The sequence below is a fragment of the Pteropus medius genome, unplaced genomic scaffold, assembly GCF_902729225.1.
Source record: "Pteropus medius unplaced genomic scaffold, Ma_sr-lr_union100, whole genome shotgun sequence".
Taxonomy (NCBI): Eukaryota; Metazoa; Chordata; class Mammalia; order Chiroptera; family Pteropodidae; genus Pteropus; species Pteropus medius.
The window spans coordinates 4,891,644-4,912,782 of NW_024342469.1; the positions used below are offsets into that span (position 1 = coordinate 4,891,644).

Sequence of the window (21,139 nt, forward strand, 5' to 3'; positions counted from 1 at the left end):
TGCTGCTCAGCACTGATTCATCTCCAACCGCGTTGCACGGACGAGCAAACCAAGCTTTAGATAAATGACTTGAACAAAATCACAGAGCTAAGAAGTAGCTGGCTCAACTGGGCTTGGAGCCAAGGTATTGCATTTGACTCCAAAATCTGTTATCTTTCCCTGCAACACCCAACCTCAGGCGACATTTTCTGGTGGCTCCACATCTGCTATTGTAAAAGACGCACCCTTTTCTAAGTTTAAACCCTTCTAGCTGGGAACGTTAGCAAAAGGGTAGGATGCAGTCCGAGGCGCTGGAAACGTCAAGCTTCTTGTCTGTACTCATCGGTTCTGACTGAGCACTTTTTGCCTCTTGGAAACTGCCCTCACTGACCTCAGACCCAAAGTGATACTTTAAAATAACCAATTTTCGGCGGAGAAAGCTTCCCACCCAGGGCAAAAAAAAAAGTTAAGGGACTAGCGAAAACCTGGCGTCTGGACTTGTCCTGTCGGAAACGGCGGGTAGGCCCCTTCCCTTCGAGTTTCCTCTGCCATTTGGAGTGACCGGTTCTGCCGCACTCACGACGAGGAGGTGAGAAGACTTTGGCCAAGGAAGCAGTCCGTTAGTCGACATGGCAATCAACCAGCCGAAATAGTGGCGGTTCTGAAGGCCGTGCGCATGGGAGCAAGCCCCGACCGCGGTCCGGCTCGCCACCCACCGCCCCGCGCGAAGAGCAGGCGATCACCAGGAAAAGGCGCGAGAGCCTCCTACGCACGCTCGAGCGGTGCCGGGGGTGGGGCTTGAGTGGGCGGGGCCAGCGACGCCGCTAGGCGAGGGCTCCAGAAAGCGGCGCGTGCGCTCCGGGGGTGGGCGGGGCCTGGGGCGGGGCCTTGCCGTCACGCGCGGCCCTAGCTCCCGGAGGCGGCAACCGCTCCTGCTCGGCCCTGCCCGGTTAGCGGGGCCAGCTGCTCCTGGGTTCTCTGGTGACCATGGGGGACCCCAACAAGCAGGACATCCTGACTATCTTCAGGCGCCTCCGCTCGGTGCCCACCAACAAGGTAACGGCCGCGGGGCGTGTTCAGGTTTGCTTGCATCCCTGCCGGACCCCGCGGGAGGAGGAGCCGGTCAGGCCTGTGACACGTCGCACTTGCGGCGGTGGCAGCTGGGCCTCTCCTGGGTCCAGACCGCGCGCGGTCCCTTAGTATCAATCAACAAGGGAAGGGCAGGGAAGGGGTGCACACCTAGGGCCACCTGGTGGGGCCGGCAGCTGGGGATTCTGGGGGCGGGAGACGGAGCATGTGGCGGGTCCTGGGGTTAGCAGACAGCAGGGGGTTGCTGACATCTGGCCGGGGAGCATACACTGGGGCGGGGCGGCTTTTGGGGGTGGCCGAGTGGTCACTGAGTTTCTGAGAGAGCTAGGGGCGAGCTCGGAGCCGGGAGAGAGGGCTCGGAAAGGTACCCGGGGGGTTCTGCGACTCGGGGCAGACACCTCAGCGCTCCTATGACCCAGCTGGGAAGCATGCTCCGGGTCAGAACTCCAGCTGGTAGCGCGGGGCGTTTAGGAAAGGTCAGCTGGCCCCCTCCCCACCTTCGAACTTACCTCTGAAGTTCCTCAGGGGCGCCTGTTGGAGCCTGATCGGTTCCCTGTGGCCTTTGAGGGCAGCTTCAGTGTCCCTGTCTGATAAAGTTTCCAGGTGGTCCGTGCCGTGCCGTGGCTTCCAGCTCTTTTCTCTTTCTAAGACTGCGCGCCATAGACTCTTTCCCTTCCTTCCCTTTGGGTCTCTTTGGAGATTAGGGTTTTCCTTTTTTATCTCCCTCCATCTGCAGAAGCCGTTTTTCCCCCTATGACTTTTACAAGTTTTCGAAACTGGCTGGAGGTGTGATGACGCATCGGGCTAAAGTGACACCCTCAGCTGAGGCTCATAGGTCCAGATCACAGGTCAGAGTGGAACCTGGAGAGTGCAAAGGGCTGTCCCATTAGTGTGGACTCTCCTCTCCCCTCCCCTCTTGTGACAGAATTTCTGTCTGGTCCCCAGGTCGCCTCTAAAGTGATCAGCTGTTAACGAGTGTGGTCATGAGCCCTGACATGATGGCATAGAAAGTTCCTGAGTTTCACAACATTTTGATGTCTTTAAGTCTTAGAGGGGAGCCCATAATTTTATGGCTTAAGAGGAGTGAGAAAATAAACAATTTATTGGAAGTGATATCTGGTGGAGGTAGGAAGTCAGAAGAATGGCTCCAAGAATTCTCCAGGGCCAATTTATTTGCTATTTTCTTGATTTTCAATTTTACATTGATCCGTATAACTAGACAACATTAGGATCTGCAGTTAGCAGTGTAGATTTTTTTTTTTTAATTTTTTGATCTGCTTTAGCTCAGAAATACAACATGTATTCTCTTTGATGGAATTCATCCAAGGGAAGATGTCTTTTTAAAATAAGTCAATGTCTTTCTACCAAGAGACACTTTGAGGGACGTGTGTGGGCTTGCTTGTAAATTGTTACCCAGACCCTGCTACTTTCTATGTCACCTTGGGCAGGTTACTGGACCACTTATTTTGTACTTTATTTTCCTCATCTGAAAATGGGACATGAGCAGGATCTAACTTAGAGAGTTATTGCGAGGATTAACTGAGAAAATCCAAGAAAAGCACTTGGAGCAGTACCTGCATCTACTAGTCTTCAATACATGTCAGCTATTTTTTGTTATTATTATTTTTTATTATGACCAACACACTTATGAAACATTTTATATTCTGTACTAGGATTAATAAAAGCATTGAGCAAAAATATTTTCCGGTAACGTTCCACAGTATTGTGCTACATTTCTTTTGTGTGTGTGTGTATGTGTGCGTGTGCTACGTTTCTTAATTAAGACTTTATTTGATCGTTACTAAGAAACCATTATCTAGACAAAGATGAAAACTAGTTTTAATGATGAGGAAGAGTTGGATAACAATAAGCATTTTCAAAATGGATTCTGCAAAGGAGCTCTAAGATACATGAGACAGGAAAGGTAGGTAAAGAAAAACAACTCAGTTTACTTTTAGAATTTGGAATCCAGTTTCTTCTTGTGTATGATGACCGCTTACTCGGGACCAAAGGTTTTAACTCATAAGGGGCGGCTTTTTAGTTTGTGAAATCCTTTCTTGAAGTTATACTCTTCCTTAGTTTTATATTGATTGAATTATTCATTCAACAAATATCCGTTGAGCACCTGTGGTGTGCTGGGCACTGTGCCAGGCTTTGAGGGTACACTGGTGTACCCCCAATGAAGAGACAGGCTCCTGCCTTCAGTGGACAGTCCTGCAGATAGATGAAGCGGGGATGAGGGCTGCTGGGGCTGCAAGAGGCAGTGAGGTGACGGGGCGAGGAGTGGGCCCCGCCCTGTGATACCACTTCTTCGCTGTGATACTTCATAATTCTTTAGTTTTCTCTAAAACTGCGCTACATAATTTGTGGTGAATGCAAAATGTGCAAAATGAAAATGTGGAGCCCTTGTTTGAAAAGCATTAAGAATTTCAAGGTGAGACAGCAGGTCATTAACGAACCATGGGCCCTTCTGAGTTCGGGGTCCCGTGGGGCTGCATAGTCACACACGCCCATAGGTGGCGTCTGGCCCTAATGGGAGTAATATCAGTACCTGCTTATAGGGTCCTACGAAGATTCACTTGGCCAGCAACAGTGCCTGACAGGGTGAAACCCTCAATATTAGCTGTTACTTCTATAGCAATTATTCTCATCATTAGGCAAAACAAATTGTTCGTCCAAACTATTTTTGATCACCATTATAACTGATATTCTGCTGAGAAAAGCGTGTCTCAACTTTGGTTTGGGATTTCACATTAAAACAAAGTGCGGTCCCCGTGCTCAGAGCACAGTGTCCTGCGCCAGCCGGAGAATCGAGGCAGCGTTCGTGAGAGCCAGGCTTGTATTTTAACGGCCTCCCAGCCTCCAATCCCACAGGTCCTAGTCTCACCTCGTTAGCTCCCACCCCGCCCCCAAACTGCCCCACTCCCTGTGTTTGCTTTTTGTTCCGCCTGTGCCAGGCGGGGAGCTCAGCTCAGGTGAACAAGAGAGACGTGGCCCCCCCTCAGGGAGCTGCATTCTAGTGACTCCTCATCTCGTTTGCTGGGTCAGGAGGATGCTGAGGCCGCCCCACCGGGAACCCACTGCCCCCTTCTCGCGGCCCCACCCCCAGGCGTGGTCCTCAGACTTGCCTTCCCCATCTCTGCTGTCACTGCCATCCACAAGGCCGTTTCCTTCACAGACTGTTGCTACTTGCTGCCCTTTCAGACTCTCTTCTTGAGATTCCAGATTCCTCTGGGACCTTGTCGTAAAGGGCCCTAGTCTTTTTTGCATCCTGTGGTCACTTACTAAGATTCAGCCTTGTCACTAATTGTCTTGCCCACTGGACTGCTAGTCTGTGGGCTCCGTGCCCGCCCACTCCTTCTGACCCACCTGTGTACATCCACTTCGTGTGCGCCAGGTACGTGCTCGATTGTGCATGCGTACACGCCCGTTAGCTGAGTGAGTGAGGGATTACAAATGACCTCTTGCAGAGGGACAGCACCTTTGGCAGAGTCCCGCGGAAGTGGATTCCTTGCTGTAATGGCTCTTCGCAGCCCCGCACGTGGCCTGGCAGGGGCTGTGGGCTCAGCAAGCGTGCGTGGAATCGGCAGTGCCATCTACTCCGCACCTCGGCGCCTGCCGCTGCGTGTGGCACCGATAACACTGAAGCAGGTGGCTGGCCCCTTCCATGTCAGTTGTCACCCACCCCCACCATCCACGCGTGTTCAGTGTGAGCCTGTCACGGTGAAGGCCGGGCTTGGGAAAACCTGCTCGTGCGTTTGCTCCTGTATCGCCCTCAAAAGGCCAGGAGCCGGGTCTTCATGATTATAGTTGGGACGATCTTCGCATGAGTGGCTCTGCCTAAAAGATGTATCTGAGTGTGGGGGCTTTTTTTCTGGAAAAAAAATTCTTAAAAACAATTCTACTATTAGTGGAATTTTTACCGTCCCGTTGTTCTGACCTTAATTAATTATGTGTTAATTTCCGTGACAAACGGTATATTTTAAAGTACTTTTACGCTGCCATTATCAGCCGAAGAACGTTCTACTTCGGTCGGTGTTGAGAGGAGGCTCGTGGTCTCTCGTGAGGTCGCAGTCATCCGAAAGTTGGAGTTTCCACCCAGGCTTGCTCACGTGGTGGTCCCTGTTGATACTTCAAGGATAGAGGATGTTTAAATGATACACACGCATAGTGACTTGTAGTAGATATGCAATAATATATAACAACTATATAATTAATGTCTTACATTACTATAATTCTACTAATAATATAATAATGGAACTGAAATTTGAGCTTTTAAAAATCTGGGCGAGATAGTTTCTAATAACCAGTTTAAATTGTAAAGGTTAAGCAGCTTTCAAGCTAAATCATGTATCCTATGGGACGGCTCATTTGGCTAATATGAAGAATTAGTAACTGAATTAAAAATTTTTTCTTTCAGGTGTGTTTTGATTGTGGTGCCAAAAACCCCAGCTGGGCAAGTATCACCTACGGCGTGTTTCTCTGCATCGATTGCTCAGGAACGCACCGGTCGCTTGGCGTTCACTTGAGTTTCATTCGGTAAATGCATCTATCCTTGCGGGGTGGGGGTTACTTGTCCCATGGGTCTCTTTCCCCTTTTTCCTTTGTGTTTCTTTTGACATTAAGTACAATGAGAGGTTGGTTATGCGTTATGGAGATTTAAGTCTTATGTAGGTAACTGGCAAAATGAGTTATTTTCTTTTCGGTTGCTGTTCTGTAGAGCCTGTGCCAGAGACGGGGCCGTGGTGTTGAAGACAGTCAGAATGGAGGGTTCGAGGCAGTATTTCCTTTCTCTTTATTATCTCCTTATAACGTAGCAGTACAAAGGTGCCCTGCTGTGACACTCAGGGTCACAGGAGGGGATTCGGGTGCTGTGTTCGCGCACCTCATCAGGTGGAGAGCTGGGGTCGTTCCGGCACAGCGCTTCGGCCCTGGCTCCCGGCGCACTGATACCGCAAAGCCTGAGTGATGAGTTTCGCATGGACGTTAGTGGCAGTGTCAAATGCTTGCAGTGAGAAGGTCTTTTTTCTCTTCTCATCCAACATCCTCCTTCTCTTTTCATCTGAAGCCTTGGGCGCATTGGCTCCTTCTGGTGGGTTCCTGTCTTCCCCGTGACACTGGGAGTAGCTGAGGTCGGGCCTTTGTATGCACCAGAGAGAGAGACTCCCCCTCTGGACACACACAGCCCCATAGTTCCGTGGCATGTGGCAGGTGGCAGATGCCCTGGTGTGACGGAAAAGAACTTGAAACGATAAATAATGGAAGGGTTCCGGCAGGCTCAGGGCTGGGCAGCTGAGCGAGGCCTGCACCTCGGCAGCCACAGGCCTTGGCCGGGGCTCACCGAGCAGCCACCTCAGATCGCCGTGATCACTGCCCGCCTCCCACCAGTTCACCCATTTCCCTGCCACTTCATTTCCTGGGGATGGAACCAGCTGGGCAGGAAGGCTATTTGGAATTGTGGCAGTTTTACTTTGTATTATGACTTAAGGAATATTCATACCACGCAATTACTGCAAGGAGCTTTTGTTCCTGAAGGACCACGCCCATTGTGATTCACGATGAGCTATTCTGTGGGGTAGTTCACAGTGGTGATGCTAGCAACGTCGGTTCCTTTTTTAATATGTTAGCTTAAAAAAACTTTCCTGACGCACCTTCCTGAGCTCTTTTTTCAGAAATTATTTCGTAAAGGCCTGTCGTGCTAACTATTTATAGCCATATAACTCCACAGGTAATTATCTAGAAAAGGGAGTTCTTATGTGTGTTCTTGTTGGTTTCAGAGTATCTGTCAGTTTCTTGTCTTCTTTTTTTTCTTTTTTCTTAGATGCTGGTCTCAGAATATTTTGAGTACACTACCCTGTCCTTGGCTCTTTTTTAAATACCGAGAGATTTAGTTGCCAGGACAGTTTATTTTTAATGTTTCCCCCTCCCCCCTAGTTGTCACCAGTTAACGTGGTGACTTTCTCTGCCCAGAGCCCGCAGAGGTAGCAGGTGACTGGCTGTCGTCCTTTCTGTCTGCCGTGTCCTCTCCCTCTTCCTCTCTGCCAAGCTCTGCCTTTCACAGCCTGGCCCTCCTTTTTCCTCACCGCTGAAGCACAGGGCCAGTTTAAACTATTCCAGGAAATGAGGCGGTTTTTCTGACGTTCTCTGCAGCTGAGGGAGGGCCTGACCCAGAGCCTGGCGGGGGCTGTTTGGCACCGCAGGTTTGCTCGCTAGCCTTTTAAGAGTCAGATAAATATAACTGAATGAATCATGGTGCTTATAAATGATTCAGAAACAACCGTTAAAAATCAGTTTAAAGAAAAAATCAGTTTAGAGGGCAGCAGTCTAGGTTTGGGCAAGAGAACGTCAAGGATGATAAGGGTTCTCTCGCGCGCTCTTTCTCTATATATACACATATATATATGTATATATATATATATGTATATATATTTTTTACTGATTAAAAAAAGTTGCAAACACTAGCTCATTGGGGAAAAATCCAAGCAGTCTCAGAGTAACAAAGGAAAGGCCCCCTCTAGAATCCCCTTCCCCTCTCCTTCCCCTGCCCCTGCCAGCTGCGGGCACGCAAAGGCACACGGGCGCACACACGCACACGCACAATACACATGCACATGCGTGTATGGTCCCGTTGCCCAGACGCGATCTTGTTAACAGTTTGGCATGGGCGAATGCTTATTTGAATGGAGTGTTTTGTTTGTTTTTGAGCAGAATTCCAAGTCATCATTTTTACAAAGGAAAAATGTATAAATTATAGCTTTTGCCAGGCGAACAGGGAAAGGCAGGTTAGGCTTCCACGGAAATGGCCAGCTGCCTTCGGGGCTGGCCGCAGAATGGACCTGACTGGACTGGCCCCCGCCCCACACCCGCCAGGGCTGGGAACTCATCACTGCGGTCCCTGGGATGGCCTGTCTCACGGAGCTCCTCTCCCTCTAGCCGTCTCTTCTCCAGTTCACCGTTAAGTATTTCATGAGCTCATGAAAGCTGAGTGGGATCTAGTCCCTGCGTTGGTCTCGGTGGCCGGGGGGAAGGGACGGAAAGAAGGCAGACTGAAGTGCAGCACGAGGATGGAAACGAAGCCCCGCATTCACTTCTGGTAAGTTAGGCAGAGGAGGTAACATTGGCAGTGAACTTCGAAGGGTTGGTGAGATTTCGGTAATGAAGACAAGGCAGGGGAAAGGAGCTCAGCACTCAGACCTTAAGAAAAGGGACAGAAGTGGAAGATGTTCGGTGGCTACTTTTTGATGCACAGGAAAATGAGGAGAAATCAGGTTCGGAGGGGGAGATGTGTGTGACGTTGTGGAGGGTCTTCTGCCGGCCTGGGAGCTTATACTTCACTCCCGACGCCCTCGAGGGCGGTACGTGGGCCTGGGCCCAGCGGGCGCCCCACGGAGATTCACCGGGCAGCACTGGTAGGTGTTGGAGCGAGGACTCCACAGCCAGCTGCTGGGGCCTGCCCTTCCGTCATCCCTTTTAGCTCTGGGCGTGTCCCTTGCCTCTCTGTATCTCAGTTTGGCACGTGGCGAGCCCGCAGCACACGCTGACGACCCGCAGACCTGGGTCCCCCGGTGCCTGCTCAGCGCACCTTTTTACGATGCTGGTGGAGAAAGTTAACTCCCCACATGACCTTCCGCTAAGCAGTCAAGCCGGTTATAAACCAGTGGCTGCCAGAAGCTTCTCCAGGGCTTGTCTCTGAATAAAAGTGGAGAGTAATTGTGGTGTGGATTGCTCCGTTAAAAAATTTCCGATACACGATAACTTCGTTGTGTTTATTTGGTGAGATTTCTTCTGGTTTCATACGTTTCTGATTTCATAAGTTACAGAAAAATACTGACTTTGCAGCCTCTGGTGCAGCTAATTCATGCGATTTTTAAGGAGGTTGTATCTTGACTCAGAAGGATTGTAGAGGTTGTGGGAAACCTGTTTTCTCGGGGGCTATTTTGTTAAAGTGATACTAATTCTTTAACTTCCTTACTTTCGCTGCTTTACTCTACTCGGCACTGTCAGAGACTTACCTTTCGCCATGTCTGAATCTAAATTAAAGATCACAGATAACCCACAGTGAGGCACTTCCTCACGGAGGCATGGCGATCGAGTCAGGTTTCTTCTCAAGGTTGGCTGTGTTCAGAATCCATCATCATCCCAGCCTTTCGAAATTCCAGTGTATGAGAGAGAATCCCTGTCAGCTCAATTTGAGAACGATTCATTTTTTTTTAAATCTTCATTTCTAAGAAATATGTATGGAAACGTTTGGCTTTATTTATTTATTTTTTTTAAGATAGTTTAGGACTAAAAGTTGTAAGGTAAATTAGCAAGTCTGAGTACTTGTAGCCTCAATTTTAGGACATACCTATTTAAGTCAGGTACCTATTATGTGTCTGTGGTAGAAGTCAGAGAGAAAATATGGGACATGCCTGTCCTCAGGAGCTTGCTGCTGATAACGCAGTGTGATAGGGTTACCATGGTGATGGTGATGGTGATGGTAAGAATTTTAGCCATATGGAGTTTGCTATGAGCCAAGCACTTTTCACATATTAGCTTATTTAATTTCTACAAAAACAAAATAGATCATATTATAATTATCCCTACTTTATAGATGAAGAAGGTAAGGCACAGAGAGGTTAAATAACTTCTCCAAGGTCATGCAGCTGAGATCTGCACTCTCTCAGTCTGTCTCCAGAGACTGTGCTGACTACCACCCGTGAGAGAGGGGGTGGGTGGCACCTAACCCAGTCTGGGGGGAGTCACGAAAATGTGGTGACTAAGCAAGATTTTCAGAGAAGGATTTCAGAACAAGATATATAATTTAATCACCTTGCTTGGTACTCAAATTTTTTTTTGTCTAAAATGAGAAATATGTTTCCTATAAAATATGATTTCATTTTTACTTTCTATATATCAGCCTGAAGTGGATTTGTCCTATGTATATGTAATAATAATACCTATTAGTATTATTAATCTTAAGATAGCTGTGGGCTTCAAAATAATACCCTAACGTTCACAAAGGTTGAACGATACAAATAGGCACAGAAATTAGTAAATGGAAGGGCAGCATGAAAGGAAGTTTCGGTGGCCCTGAAGCCTCTTTCCTTCTACCCTGCCCATTTTGTAAAAGCACCCTACCTACACCTGTCCCGAAACGCCCACAACCCCCTGCAGTTGCTGGGGGACGAGCCCTCGTTCAGTACGGGTAGCCCTGCTGCTTGCTCCCATCCACGGGTTCAGCGTAGGGACCGCTACCACTGCCACACTGTCGTACTTGCTTTGCACTGACCACTTGGTTAATTTTATTGTTGGGAAGTACACGCATTGCCTTTACTTGCTCTGATGTGATCTTAAGTAACAGGTAAGTTAAGGCACAAGGTGTGGTGGGGTAGAGGCACTTGTAGCTTTCACTTCAGAAGCATTAAATCCTGAGTTTTCTTCCCTCCCTTGTGGCGATGTCAGGTGGGTCCCTTCTACCTGATGGTACAATGGTGAGTGTCCTCCAGGCTCCCACTAGGGGTCAAACTGGACAAATGGATCACTGACCTGAAAAAATCCAAACAAGACGTCTATTTTGAGTAGAGACACATTACCAAATTGTAGATCACAACCCACTAAGGATGTGAGGCAGAGTCAGAGTCGTTCCCGTAGCCCCAGGAAGCTTGTCACGTATGTCCCTGTTCCCGAGGAGAGAGGGCTGGCTAGAACCAGTGCAGCAGGAGTGCCCTGGCCTGGCTTGCCTGCGGTCAGGCGTGGAGCGGGACAGGCGGGTTGGGGCCGGCAGAACCTCGGCTTGTAGGAAGGTGTGGAGGGGCCAGGAGCCGCGCGTGCAGCCTGGAGTCCCAGTGTCCTGGAAGCATGTGCCACCATTACTGTAAACGTAGAATGCTTCCAGGATCCTGAAGATAAGGAAACCTTATTCTCAAAAGTTTCGTGGCTTGATTCTGGGGAGGAAGACTATTAACATTTAAGAATGTTCTCTTCATTTAGATCGACAGAGTTGGATTCTAACTGGTCTTGGTTCCAGCTGCGATGCATGCAAGTCGGAGGCAACGCTAACGCAGTAAGCTCATCTCAGACTTGTTTTCCTTCTGTATAACTGTGTGTTCCGCTAGTAGAGGCTCAGCGTTTGCAGTGTTTGCCCTGCCGGGCAAGAGAGACATGAGGGGCTTCGGAGTTGCCCCTCCGAAGTAGATTCGTTTATCCAAAAATGTGGTAAACACCAAGAAAATGCGAAGCTTTGGGCCAGGCGCTGGAATATGACAAACGACAAATGAGATCCCTTCTCTTACAGGCAGAGACAGAATCATTGACTAAGTAAAGAAACAAGAAGGTAGCAGGTGGTGATAGCGTTTAAAGAAAATTAAAATAGGAAACAACGATATAGAGGAATTGGGAGGCTTCTTTAGGACGGTACGGTTTTTAATACGCGAGGGAGACTTTTGTACTTAGAATGGAATGGATGCTCATAGCTATTTACATCTGAACTTTATTTTATTGTCTATAAATTTAAAAAATTGTTCTCTAAATCTTCAAATATAGTATATAAATATCATATAGTAATTTAAAAACTTAGTAATTTCTGTGCAAAAAAAAAAAATAGCCAGTTAAGTGGTCACTTAATTTATAATTTTAAAAGAGCAGATTTTCTTAACCCCACGTATAAACCTAAATTAAGGTTTTCTCAAACCTTTTAAACTTCATTTACAAATTCAATATATCTGATTTTTCAAACACTGAACTGGCAGCCTTACAAGTCACCCAAAGCACTGATGGCCTGCTTATAATGCCAAAGGGTAGAGGTTGAGTAAATAGAATTTACTCATTAAACATTCAACATATAAGAAATCAAATTCGTATGCATTTCAAGTAAAAATTATACCTAACATCAATTAGATATTTAAAATTAAAATTGTATATCTAATATATAGTTTTCAAAATACCAAATTCCCTTAGATCAGTGTTTCTTGACCTATTTTCATTATTGTTCCCTAAGCAGAAAAATTAAATTTAAATTAGATTATTTTAAATTTAAATTGGATTTAATTTCTCCCTAATGAGAGAAATTAAATACTAAGGAATATGATTTTGTTAGGTTGGGGTGAGCTTTGGGGGTCCACAAACCATTGTGGCCTAATAACTAAGGTTTTTTTCACTTCCCAAGAAACAGTTTTTGCCCCATTAAGAATGCATACCTTAAGCATTTCAGGCATCTTATGAGAAAGCCATGCCCATTATCGTGGTGTTCACAAACTTGTTCCAAAACTTAATGCTCCAGGTTTGATTTTATCCGTCCTTATTTCTAAGCCTTCCCACGGTCGCAGAGTCCCCCACCCACCTCCAGAGAGCAGCTTTCTCATCTCAGGCCAGCGGAGGTGGGAGGGGGGATGGTGGAGGAGGTGAGGGGTGCAGCGTGGGGGTGGGGTGTGGTCGAGGTCGGGGTAGAGTGGGAGATAGGGCCGGGAAGGCTCAGGTCGGTGGTCACTTTGCTCAAGCAGCAGAGTTGGAGCCATCCTGCTTGGGTTTGAATGTCAGCCTGTCACTTATCTGTGTGACACTGGGCAAGTTGTTGAACCTGTCTGTGCTTCCGCTCCCCCACCCGTAACGTGTAGAGAGTAGCGGTGACTGTCTGATGGTGTCGCTATGGGAATTTAATCAGATGGCGCCCAGAGAACCCAGGGCAGGACGTGCCACGAGTGAGCGCCCAGTGGCGTTGTTAATCTGATTGGGTTATAGAAGGTTGCCGGACAGGTGTTTAGAACACTTGCTTCAGTTAAGATGTGAATTCTATAAGTCATGTGTCTACATGGGCTCTTCCAAGGTGGTGGTTTTAATGTTTACCACCTGCCTGTAGTTCTGAGTGGAAAGCGAAAGGCCATTTATTTCATTTTGTAATTCAAGTCTCATGTCTGGTTTTACCAAAATAGCAATGTTACATCTATGGAAGTTATTCCCTTTTACAAGGAAGATTTATTTTAAAAATTTTCCCAGGTTACATTATCTTGGTTTTTACTAGCATTTTCAAAAAATATCCTTTGTAACATGAAGTCACCTTTCTGGTCACCATGCTGGATTTAATGCAGTATTGCCAGTAATCTGCATATTCCCCTCCGTAGGTGTCCTTCTTCCATCAACACGGGTGTGACACTGGTGACACCCAGTCCAAGTACAACAGTCGCGCGGCCCAGCTCTATAGGGAGAGGATCAAGTCGCTGGCATCGCAAGCAACACGAAAGCATGGCACCGACGTGAGTGTGGCAGCTGAGCACGCGTCGCAGTAGGAAAAGTGGTTTTTATCCCACACAGTAACACTTTCTAGCTGGATTCTCTTACAAGGAAATAACATGCCTTGATCTTCACTGTTCCTGGCAGCTGTATCGGTCCCCAGCCTTTTTGGCACCAGGGCCCGGTGCTCCTATGAGAATCTAACGCTTGATGATCTGAAGCGGAGCTGAGGCGGTGATGCTGGCGCTGGGGAGCAGCTGTGAATACAAATGAAGCTTCGCTCACCCGCCCACTGTTCACCTCCTGCTTTGCGGCCCAGTTCCTAACAGGCCACGGACCGGTAACAGTCCGCAGCCTGGGGATTAGGGACCCTGGTCTAGGAACAGCGATCGAGCGAATGCTGAAACACCACTCCCTGGGTCAGGTTCCTGCGAGCTTCTGATCACAGTTTTGTCAACCGATCAATACATAACTTTATCTCACATGCATTTTCGTTTAAAGACACCTAATTCGATGTGTGTCGTTGGCTGTAACAGCCTTAACTGATGCCTGAGTGAAACCTATCTCTCCCCGAGGCACACGGCTTGGGAGCACTCAGCCTTCAGCACTGTGCTCGGAGCCATTCCAAACAATGAAGTCACCAAAAAAAAAGCACAAAAATGTGGAAACATGTCACTAAATAGACCACGTAAGGACACTTGTTTAAAGCCTGGTCTGAAGGGAGGCCGGGTGTTGCCTCGTTCGGCCTCTCTGGGAGTCTGTACCTTGGGTGACTCAGGTTGCTCGCTGCTCTGTGCGTGTCTGTGAAGGATGGCAGGAGGGCCCCCAGAGCTGGTTTGGGAGTTACGTAGATTGCACAGGGACGTGAATTCACGAGTATGGAATTCACACCTGGGAGGGTCGACTGGACTTTAGAACCTGCCCTCAGAGCTGAGGTCCTTGATCTTTCCTTTTCAGAAATGGCTGTGACGGCCTTGGGGTTTGGAAGCAGAGGTCACTGGATTGACAAACTGCTAAAGTGTGCTCAGGGGCCCTGTGTAGACCCCTTACTGATTTTATAACGGAAAGTGCGAATCTTTAGCAAACAGGCCTCTCAAAGGGGAGTGAAGAGTGTTAAAACCCTTTAAAGCCTGGGGAAATGCTCATCAGACTTCATGTGTGTGTTCTAGCTGTGGCTTGAAAGTTGTGCGCTTCCGCCTTTGTCCCCTACACCAAAGGAGGAGGACTTTTTTGCCTCTCATGCTTCTCCTGAGGTATGTATTATGGTTTACATAATTTTACAGTATGCTTGCTCTGACAGTTAAAGGGTATGTATTTAAAGTGTTTCAGTTAGGATATAGGCTAAGCTGCTGTAACGAATAACCCTGAAATATAATCACTTGTCCAAGATAGAAATGAGTTTTCCATCAGAGTTCAGAGGTAGGCCATCCAGGGTTGACCATGGGATTTATTTTGCTGTTCTCAGATGAGGCTTTCATCTCAGGGTCCAGGGTGGTTCTTCTAGTTAGTGACCTTTCCCAGCAGCGGGAAGAGGACAGACATCCAGGAAGCAAGTACCCCATCTTTTTACCGGAAAAATCTAGAAGTGGTGCCCATCACTTCTGCTCTGATCCCATTGGCTGGAATTTAGTCACATATCCTATACCTAGCTGCCAGGGAAGCTGAGAAATTATTACTAGCAGTCTGGCACAGTTCAGTTCAGAGCTTTGGAACTCACAAAGAATGAAGACGATATTTTTTAAACCCAGATTTTAACAGGGTTTGAATCTCGTCCCTAGTTAGCTATGTACCTAGAACATATCTCAAGGCTATTGTGAGAATGAAACGCGTTAATACAGATAAAAGTAATTAGTAGTTAGCACAGAGTAAGCCTTCAGTAAGTACTGTATCATCATCTTCATCTTTGTGGCCTGATGGCCTGATGGTAGCGGTCACAACATCCACAGTCCTTTTGTGGATTTTCCCCAAATCGCTTAGATCCGGGAACACAGACTTCCAAGGCCTAAAATGTTGACAAACTGGTGCTTTAAGGGAGTGTGAGCCGACCTCGGCTTAGAGCTTCAGCTGTTCTGTTAGCCGGTCTGCCTGCCCCCAGGCCCACTGGGGAGGGGGCACTCTTTGCTTAACCGCTGCTCAATCCATTCTTTAACTAATTTTCAAGTAAAGATTGTATAAAGTTGTATATATATTGCTAAACATTGATTTTTTTTTTTTGCTATTATAAGTTGCATGTTACCATAGATGCAGTCAGTAGTTGCCAGAAGTAGTTATCAAAAAAAGAGAGAACAGAAAACAAAAAAAGAGATAAGGTATCCTATTGTGATCAGCTGTCATCGTTCGATTTAGAACCAGATATAAGATATCCATGATGAGGAGCTGGGGGTGCTAGGGAGAGAAATGATGGGCTAAAAAGAGAGCGGCAAACGGTTTGGTGTGGGTTAGAGTTTGTGATGTTAGTGTGAATCCAGGTTTATTTTAGCGTCTCTCTGTATACATACACGCACACACACGATGGAGAACTAACTCTAGATATGTGGGTTAGTACACACCTGTATGTAGTGCTTAGCTCTGTCCACTGAGAGGGCTTGGGGACAGTGACACCCCAGTACTATGAGCACACCCAGCACCCAGATCTTGGTTTCTAAATACTATTCTCCAATAGAAGGAACCAGGGCCACCTTTGGAGAAATGGCAGGTTCTAGGACTGGGGCCACTGGGACAGATGAGTCTGAAGCATCCTGGAGTGCTAGAAAGTCCCGAAGTGCTGGGGGCAGGGGCGGGGGCGGGAACTGAATGAGGCCACGTCTGAAGGACTCTGGAACCAACCAGAAAGAGCTCCCGGTGGTCAAAGCTGGGCCAGTTTGAACGACAAAGTAAATAATGGCAGTATTTGAATGTATGTAGATACCCCCACCCCACTTGAGGGTGGGCCAGACTTATAGACTCATTTCCCGAGACTCAGGGATGGAAAGGGAAAAACAGCGCGTTTACAGGGAAAGGCTGGCTGCACTGCCTGAACCCAGCCCTCACCGCCGGCGTCGCCAGCACCCAGCCTGTCGCCACGAGGCCGTGAGGAGGGCACCTCGCCTCCGCGCTTTTTCCCCCCAGATCGAGTCTAATCATGAGAAAACATCTGACAAACCCAAGCTGAGGGACGTCCTGCAAAATCCCTGGTCAGTACTCATCAAGAGTTTCAAGGTCATGGAAAAACGAGGAAAGACAGAGACCATTATAAACCAGAGGAGGCTGAGGAGACAGGACACGCGCAGGGCGGGATCCTGGCACAGAAAAGAGGCTTTGGCGCAAAAACTGGAGAAATCCAAATACAGACTGGAGTTCAGCTAAGAGCGTGCCAGTGATCACTCTCAGTCTGGACAGATGTGCCATGGGCATTTTAACATTGGAGGAAGCTGGGTATATGGAGGAGTATATGGAAACTACTATCTTTGCGACTTTTGTATACATCTGAAATTATTGCATAAAAAATTTTATATTTAAAAAAGGAGGAAAATAAGGAATTTGAGCATTGAAATATAGACTTAAAAATAGACATGTTAAATATTATCCTTCCCACTAAACCAGGTACTAAGAAGGCGACTCTTTATTTATTTATGTATTGACATTCAATATTATTTGATATTAGTTTCAGGTACACAGCATAGTGATTAGACATTTATATAATTTATGAGGCGATCCCCCCGAATAAGTCTAGTACCCACCTGACACTATACGTAGTTATTACAGGATTATCGACTATATTCCCCATGCTGTATTTTACATCCCCATGACTATATTTTAACTACCGATTTGCACTTCTTAATCCCTTCTCCTTTTTTACCCACCCCTCACCTCCTGCCTCGTGACTATTTAAATTATTAAGTTTTCCCCTGCTGCGATTTTTTAAAATGACTTTTCTTGCTTTGCCTGATAATGACTTTTCTCACCTTGCTTCAGGTGAGCGGCACAGGGTGGGCATCAACACACCCAGAACCATCTTCTTTGACATCGAGGAATGTGGAAACCATGCCGGCAAATAATGAGGGTAAGTTTCAGAATTGTCGCGTCATGCTCTTCGGTGGTTTGGTGGCATGCTACGAACTGTTAGAAAATAAGACCCTTGTATTTCATAGGGAAAGAGATCCACGGTGGGTTATAAAGTGGGCAAACTAGATTACTGAACATGGAATATAATTTCATATTTGTAAAAAAAATAAACACACACACACACAGAAATACATACATAGAAAACATTCTGGAATGTACACACCAAATTGTTGACCAGAGAATGAAATTACTGAGGAGTTTTACTCTCAACTTGATACAGTTTCGAAGTGACTGAACTTTTATAATGAGTGTCTGTTTTATGATCAGGAAACTAGATTTCAGTTCAAAAAACTATTCTATAAATAGTTGATGTCTAATGATTCGCATTTGATGACTTTATAATCGGATTATATGTATTGTAAATATATATTAAGATCAATGGCTTATATATTAAAAATGACTTATATAAATGACATGGATCAAGATGTCAACTTTTTCACTTTTAAAATGAGTGTTTTCGTTAGCCAGAATGTTAGTGTAAATTAAAAACATTGGACAACTAAGCAGTGAACTCCTGAAGCGTGGTACCCAAAGTACTGGTTGTCTAAGTTGCGCCTAGAGCTACTTTGAGGGACTTAGCGTAAGTCCTAGAAAGGTCCGAGCAGTCACCAGCCTTACGATGAGACACTTCCGGTGAGCGGTTTGGTGGAGGGTTCGAGAATAAATGGTATTTCTCAAGAGTCAGGGAGACAGGGTCACTCAGCTCTCTGTAAGAGAGGAGTCGGGGAGCGTGCTATCAAGAAAAGAGGTCACTTCACTTGGGTTGAATTACAGGTGTATGGGTGGGCGTGTCCGAGACCCCAGCAGGCACCATATTGCAGGATACCCGTTTTTCGTTTTGCTGGTCTACGAGCGGACCTGTCAGTGAATCGAGATGGGAACATTTTGCATCCTGGGGAGTGATGAATGGAGTTGGGACAAATGTCTAGCATTTTGGAAAAGATAGTAAAGCAGAATTTCTTCTTTACTCTTTACACCAAACTAAATTCAGGTGGATCAAAGATGTAAATATAAAACTTGAAAATATGAGGGTACTAGGAGCATGGGAGAAGGTTTTCTGTTGTCCTTGAATGGGGAAGCCCTTCTATGCATATTCAAACCTGATAAGGAAGAGCTTAGTAAGCCTGACTGCTAGAAATGCAGCATTTCTGGCCTGAAGAAGTCCCTTGAAGACAAATGATAAACATTTGCAATTCGTGTATATGGACAAAAAGCTTGGCTCCTTAATATGCAAAGAACTCTGACCTGGCTGGTTTTGTGTGATTTGCAACCTCTGTTTTTTTTCTCATTTTATTTTTTACACACATGACCCTAAAGGCCTGCAAAGAAGACATTTACATGTCTCCAGGTGGTGGTTAACTTGTAGATTTCCTAGACTTCCACTGCAATGCAGCCACCACACTGGCCCTTCACTTCCTTCCTGTGTTTGCTTTCTCTTCCATGTGGAGTGAGACTCTTCCCTGGGTGTCATGTGGCTACCTCTTCATTGGAGTCCCAGCTCCAAGTCCCCTCCTCAGAGAGGGTGTGTCCAGCCCCCCAGCCTCCCCAGCCACAGCCACATGTATGTATATTGTCTTCCTCGGCAGCCAGAATACCTCAGCTCTGGGAACCATCCTGTCCCTTAATTTGTATGCCCATTGTGTATCCCTTCCACTGGGCTGTGAGCTCCTCAGGGAGATATTCATTTTTAAGATAAGGAATCTTCCTGAGGCATTGATTGGTTTGTCATTATCCATAAGGAGAGAAGAGAAAAAAATAGTCCCAACACTCTCCTGACTGACACAGAGAAAAGGCGGTTTGACTATTAATAAGCTTTCCAGTTTATTAGCAGGAAAAGCCTTTTGAGATTGAAGGCTACCTGCCACGCGGATCCACGTGCCCTCTCAAGTCCAAATGTCTCAGTTGGTTTTACAAAAAGAAAACTCGCGTAACTAAATGCACAACAAGATTCTATTCTCACAAGTCTTCCGTAACCTGCATTTTCAGCCGAAGAGTTCCTCCTAAAAGGTTTCATTGTTGAGAGTTGCACCTCCTTTTGCTCCTGCATTCTCCTCTCTCTTCTCCGTCTAGAATTTTTCTTAAGCAACTTTTTGTTAGGGAGGCTCGTTGTCTCAAGACTTAACCCAGAATTTCATTTGTCAGCACTGAATGACAAAGCGCAATCCCGAGTAAACCCGAGGATTACACAGTGAAAAGGAGAGAACAAAAGAATTTTCACAGAATCTGAGGCCTGAAGTGCTCTGCTTATATGTTCTTATTCACCACTGTTTCTCCATTGCCTGGAGCAGTTTCTGGCCCATAGTAGGTGATCGATAAATGCGTAGTCAGTTCTCTTTCTACATCGTTCTCACTCATCCTGCTGTTAAATGCCTTACCTAAAGTTTACCTTTTAAATATTTATAAAAATAAAACAGTTGAATTTTCTCTGTTGGGTCTGCCATTTTTAAATAACAGCTTTATTAACATGTAATTCACACACCATAAAATTCACCCTTTTAAAGGATGAAATTCAGTGGTGTTTAGTATATTCACAAGGTGTGCCACCATCACCACTGTCTAATTTTAGAACATTTTCAGCATTTCCAGAAGAAACCCCATACCTCTTTATACTCACCCCCATTCTCCCCTGTCCGACCCCCGCAGCAACCACGGGTCTGCTTTCTGCCTCCGTGGATTTGCCTGTTCGGGACATTTCACACTCATGGACTCGTACAATATGTGGTCTTTTGTGACTGACTTCTTGTGCTTAGCATAATTTTTTAAAGGTTCATCCATGTCGTAGCCTGTGTCAGTATTTCTTTCTTTCTTTTTTTTTTAACGGCCAAATAACATTCCATTGCACAGATGTACTACATTTTATCTATTTGTTAAGTAATAAATAAAATTAAAATAACAAAATATTTTAAAATAAAGACTAATAGAGTTCCTAACTGGGATTGTTTTATAGGCAAACTAGAAAACAGGGCAGATTTCCAGGCAACTGAAAATTTAGGTTGTATCATTGATAGACTTGGCATTAGAGTCGCCCAGTGTTAACACGTCTTGGGTATGCAGTCCGCATACGTGCTCGGTATCTCAGAGCAGTTTACCTTAAAACACCAGATTGGAAGGTAGAATCCAGAATGATATTAATTAGGGAGAACACTAACTTTTTGATTCTATAAAGCAACTGTATAAAAAATACACTTCTATTTTAATGGACTTTTAAATCAAAATTCTTGTAATAATGAAATAGAATATGGAGCTTAAAAGAAGGATAATCATTGACAAAATCGGATAAGATTATGTAGTACTGAGTAAGTTGAATGCATCGCAAATTCAGAAGGATGTTCGAGTCTATGGCCATGCCACCCTGAAGAAGCCCGATCCCGCCTGATCTCGGAAGCTAAGCAGGGTTGGGCCTGGTTAGTACTTGGATGGGAGACCACCTAGGAAGACCGGGTGTTGTAGGCGTAAAATAAATAAATAAAAAATTAAAAAATAAGGGATCGTAAGCTGACAAGGTCCTTGCAATCTGTGAGGCCAACCAAGGGTTGCCTCGCCTAAAAATAAATAAATAAATAGATAGATAGATAGATAGATAGATAGATAGATAGATAGATAGATAAATAATAAAAAACAAAAGGGTGTTTGATGAGTCTGTTTCAGCATTAAGATCAGTATTTTTAACTTTCAGGACGACTGGAACAAGGACCCAGTGTGGAAGGTCTCCATGTCCCAGCTAAGGCTGCTTTAGGTAATATGCGTAAGACTCTTTATT

At 46.0% G+C, this 21,139-nt stretch overlaps 1 protein-coding gene and 1 non-coding gene across 2 annotated transcripts in view; both read left to right on the forward strand.

The window, feature by feature from the left end:
* The first annotated feature begins 859 nt into the window (after positions 1-859).
* Positions 860-21,139, forward strand: part of ARFGAP3 (ARF GTPase activating protein 3) — a 44,312-nt gene continuing 24,032 nt past the window's right edge. Inside the window, exons 1-7 of the mRNA XM_039863271.1 lie at positions 860-1,035; positions 5,489-5,607; positions 11,041-11,113; positions 13,167-13,298; positions 14,445-14,528; positions 17,230-17,317; positions 21,056-21,115. Of these exons, the coding sequence (XP_039719205.1) occupies positions 967-1,035; positions 5,489-5,607; positions 11,041-11,113; positions 13,167-13,298; positions 14,445-14,528; positions 17,230-17,317; positions 21,056-21,115 (625 nt within the window). The 5' untranslated portion in view covers positions 860-966. The remainder of the gene's footprint in view (positions 1,036-5,488; positions 5,608-11,040; positions 11,114-13,166; positions 13,299-14,444; positions 14,529-17,229; positions 17,318-21,055; positions 21,116-21,139) is intronic.
* On the forward strand, positions 20,714-20,832 carry LOC120603034 (5S ribosomal RNA). The gene has a single exon (XR_005652941.1). It is a non-coding gene; the product is annotated as a 5S ribosomal RNA (ribosomal RNA).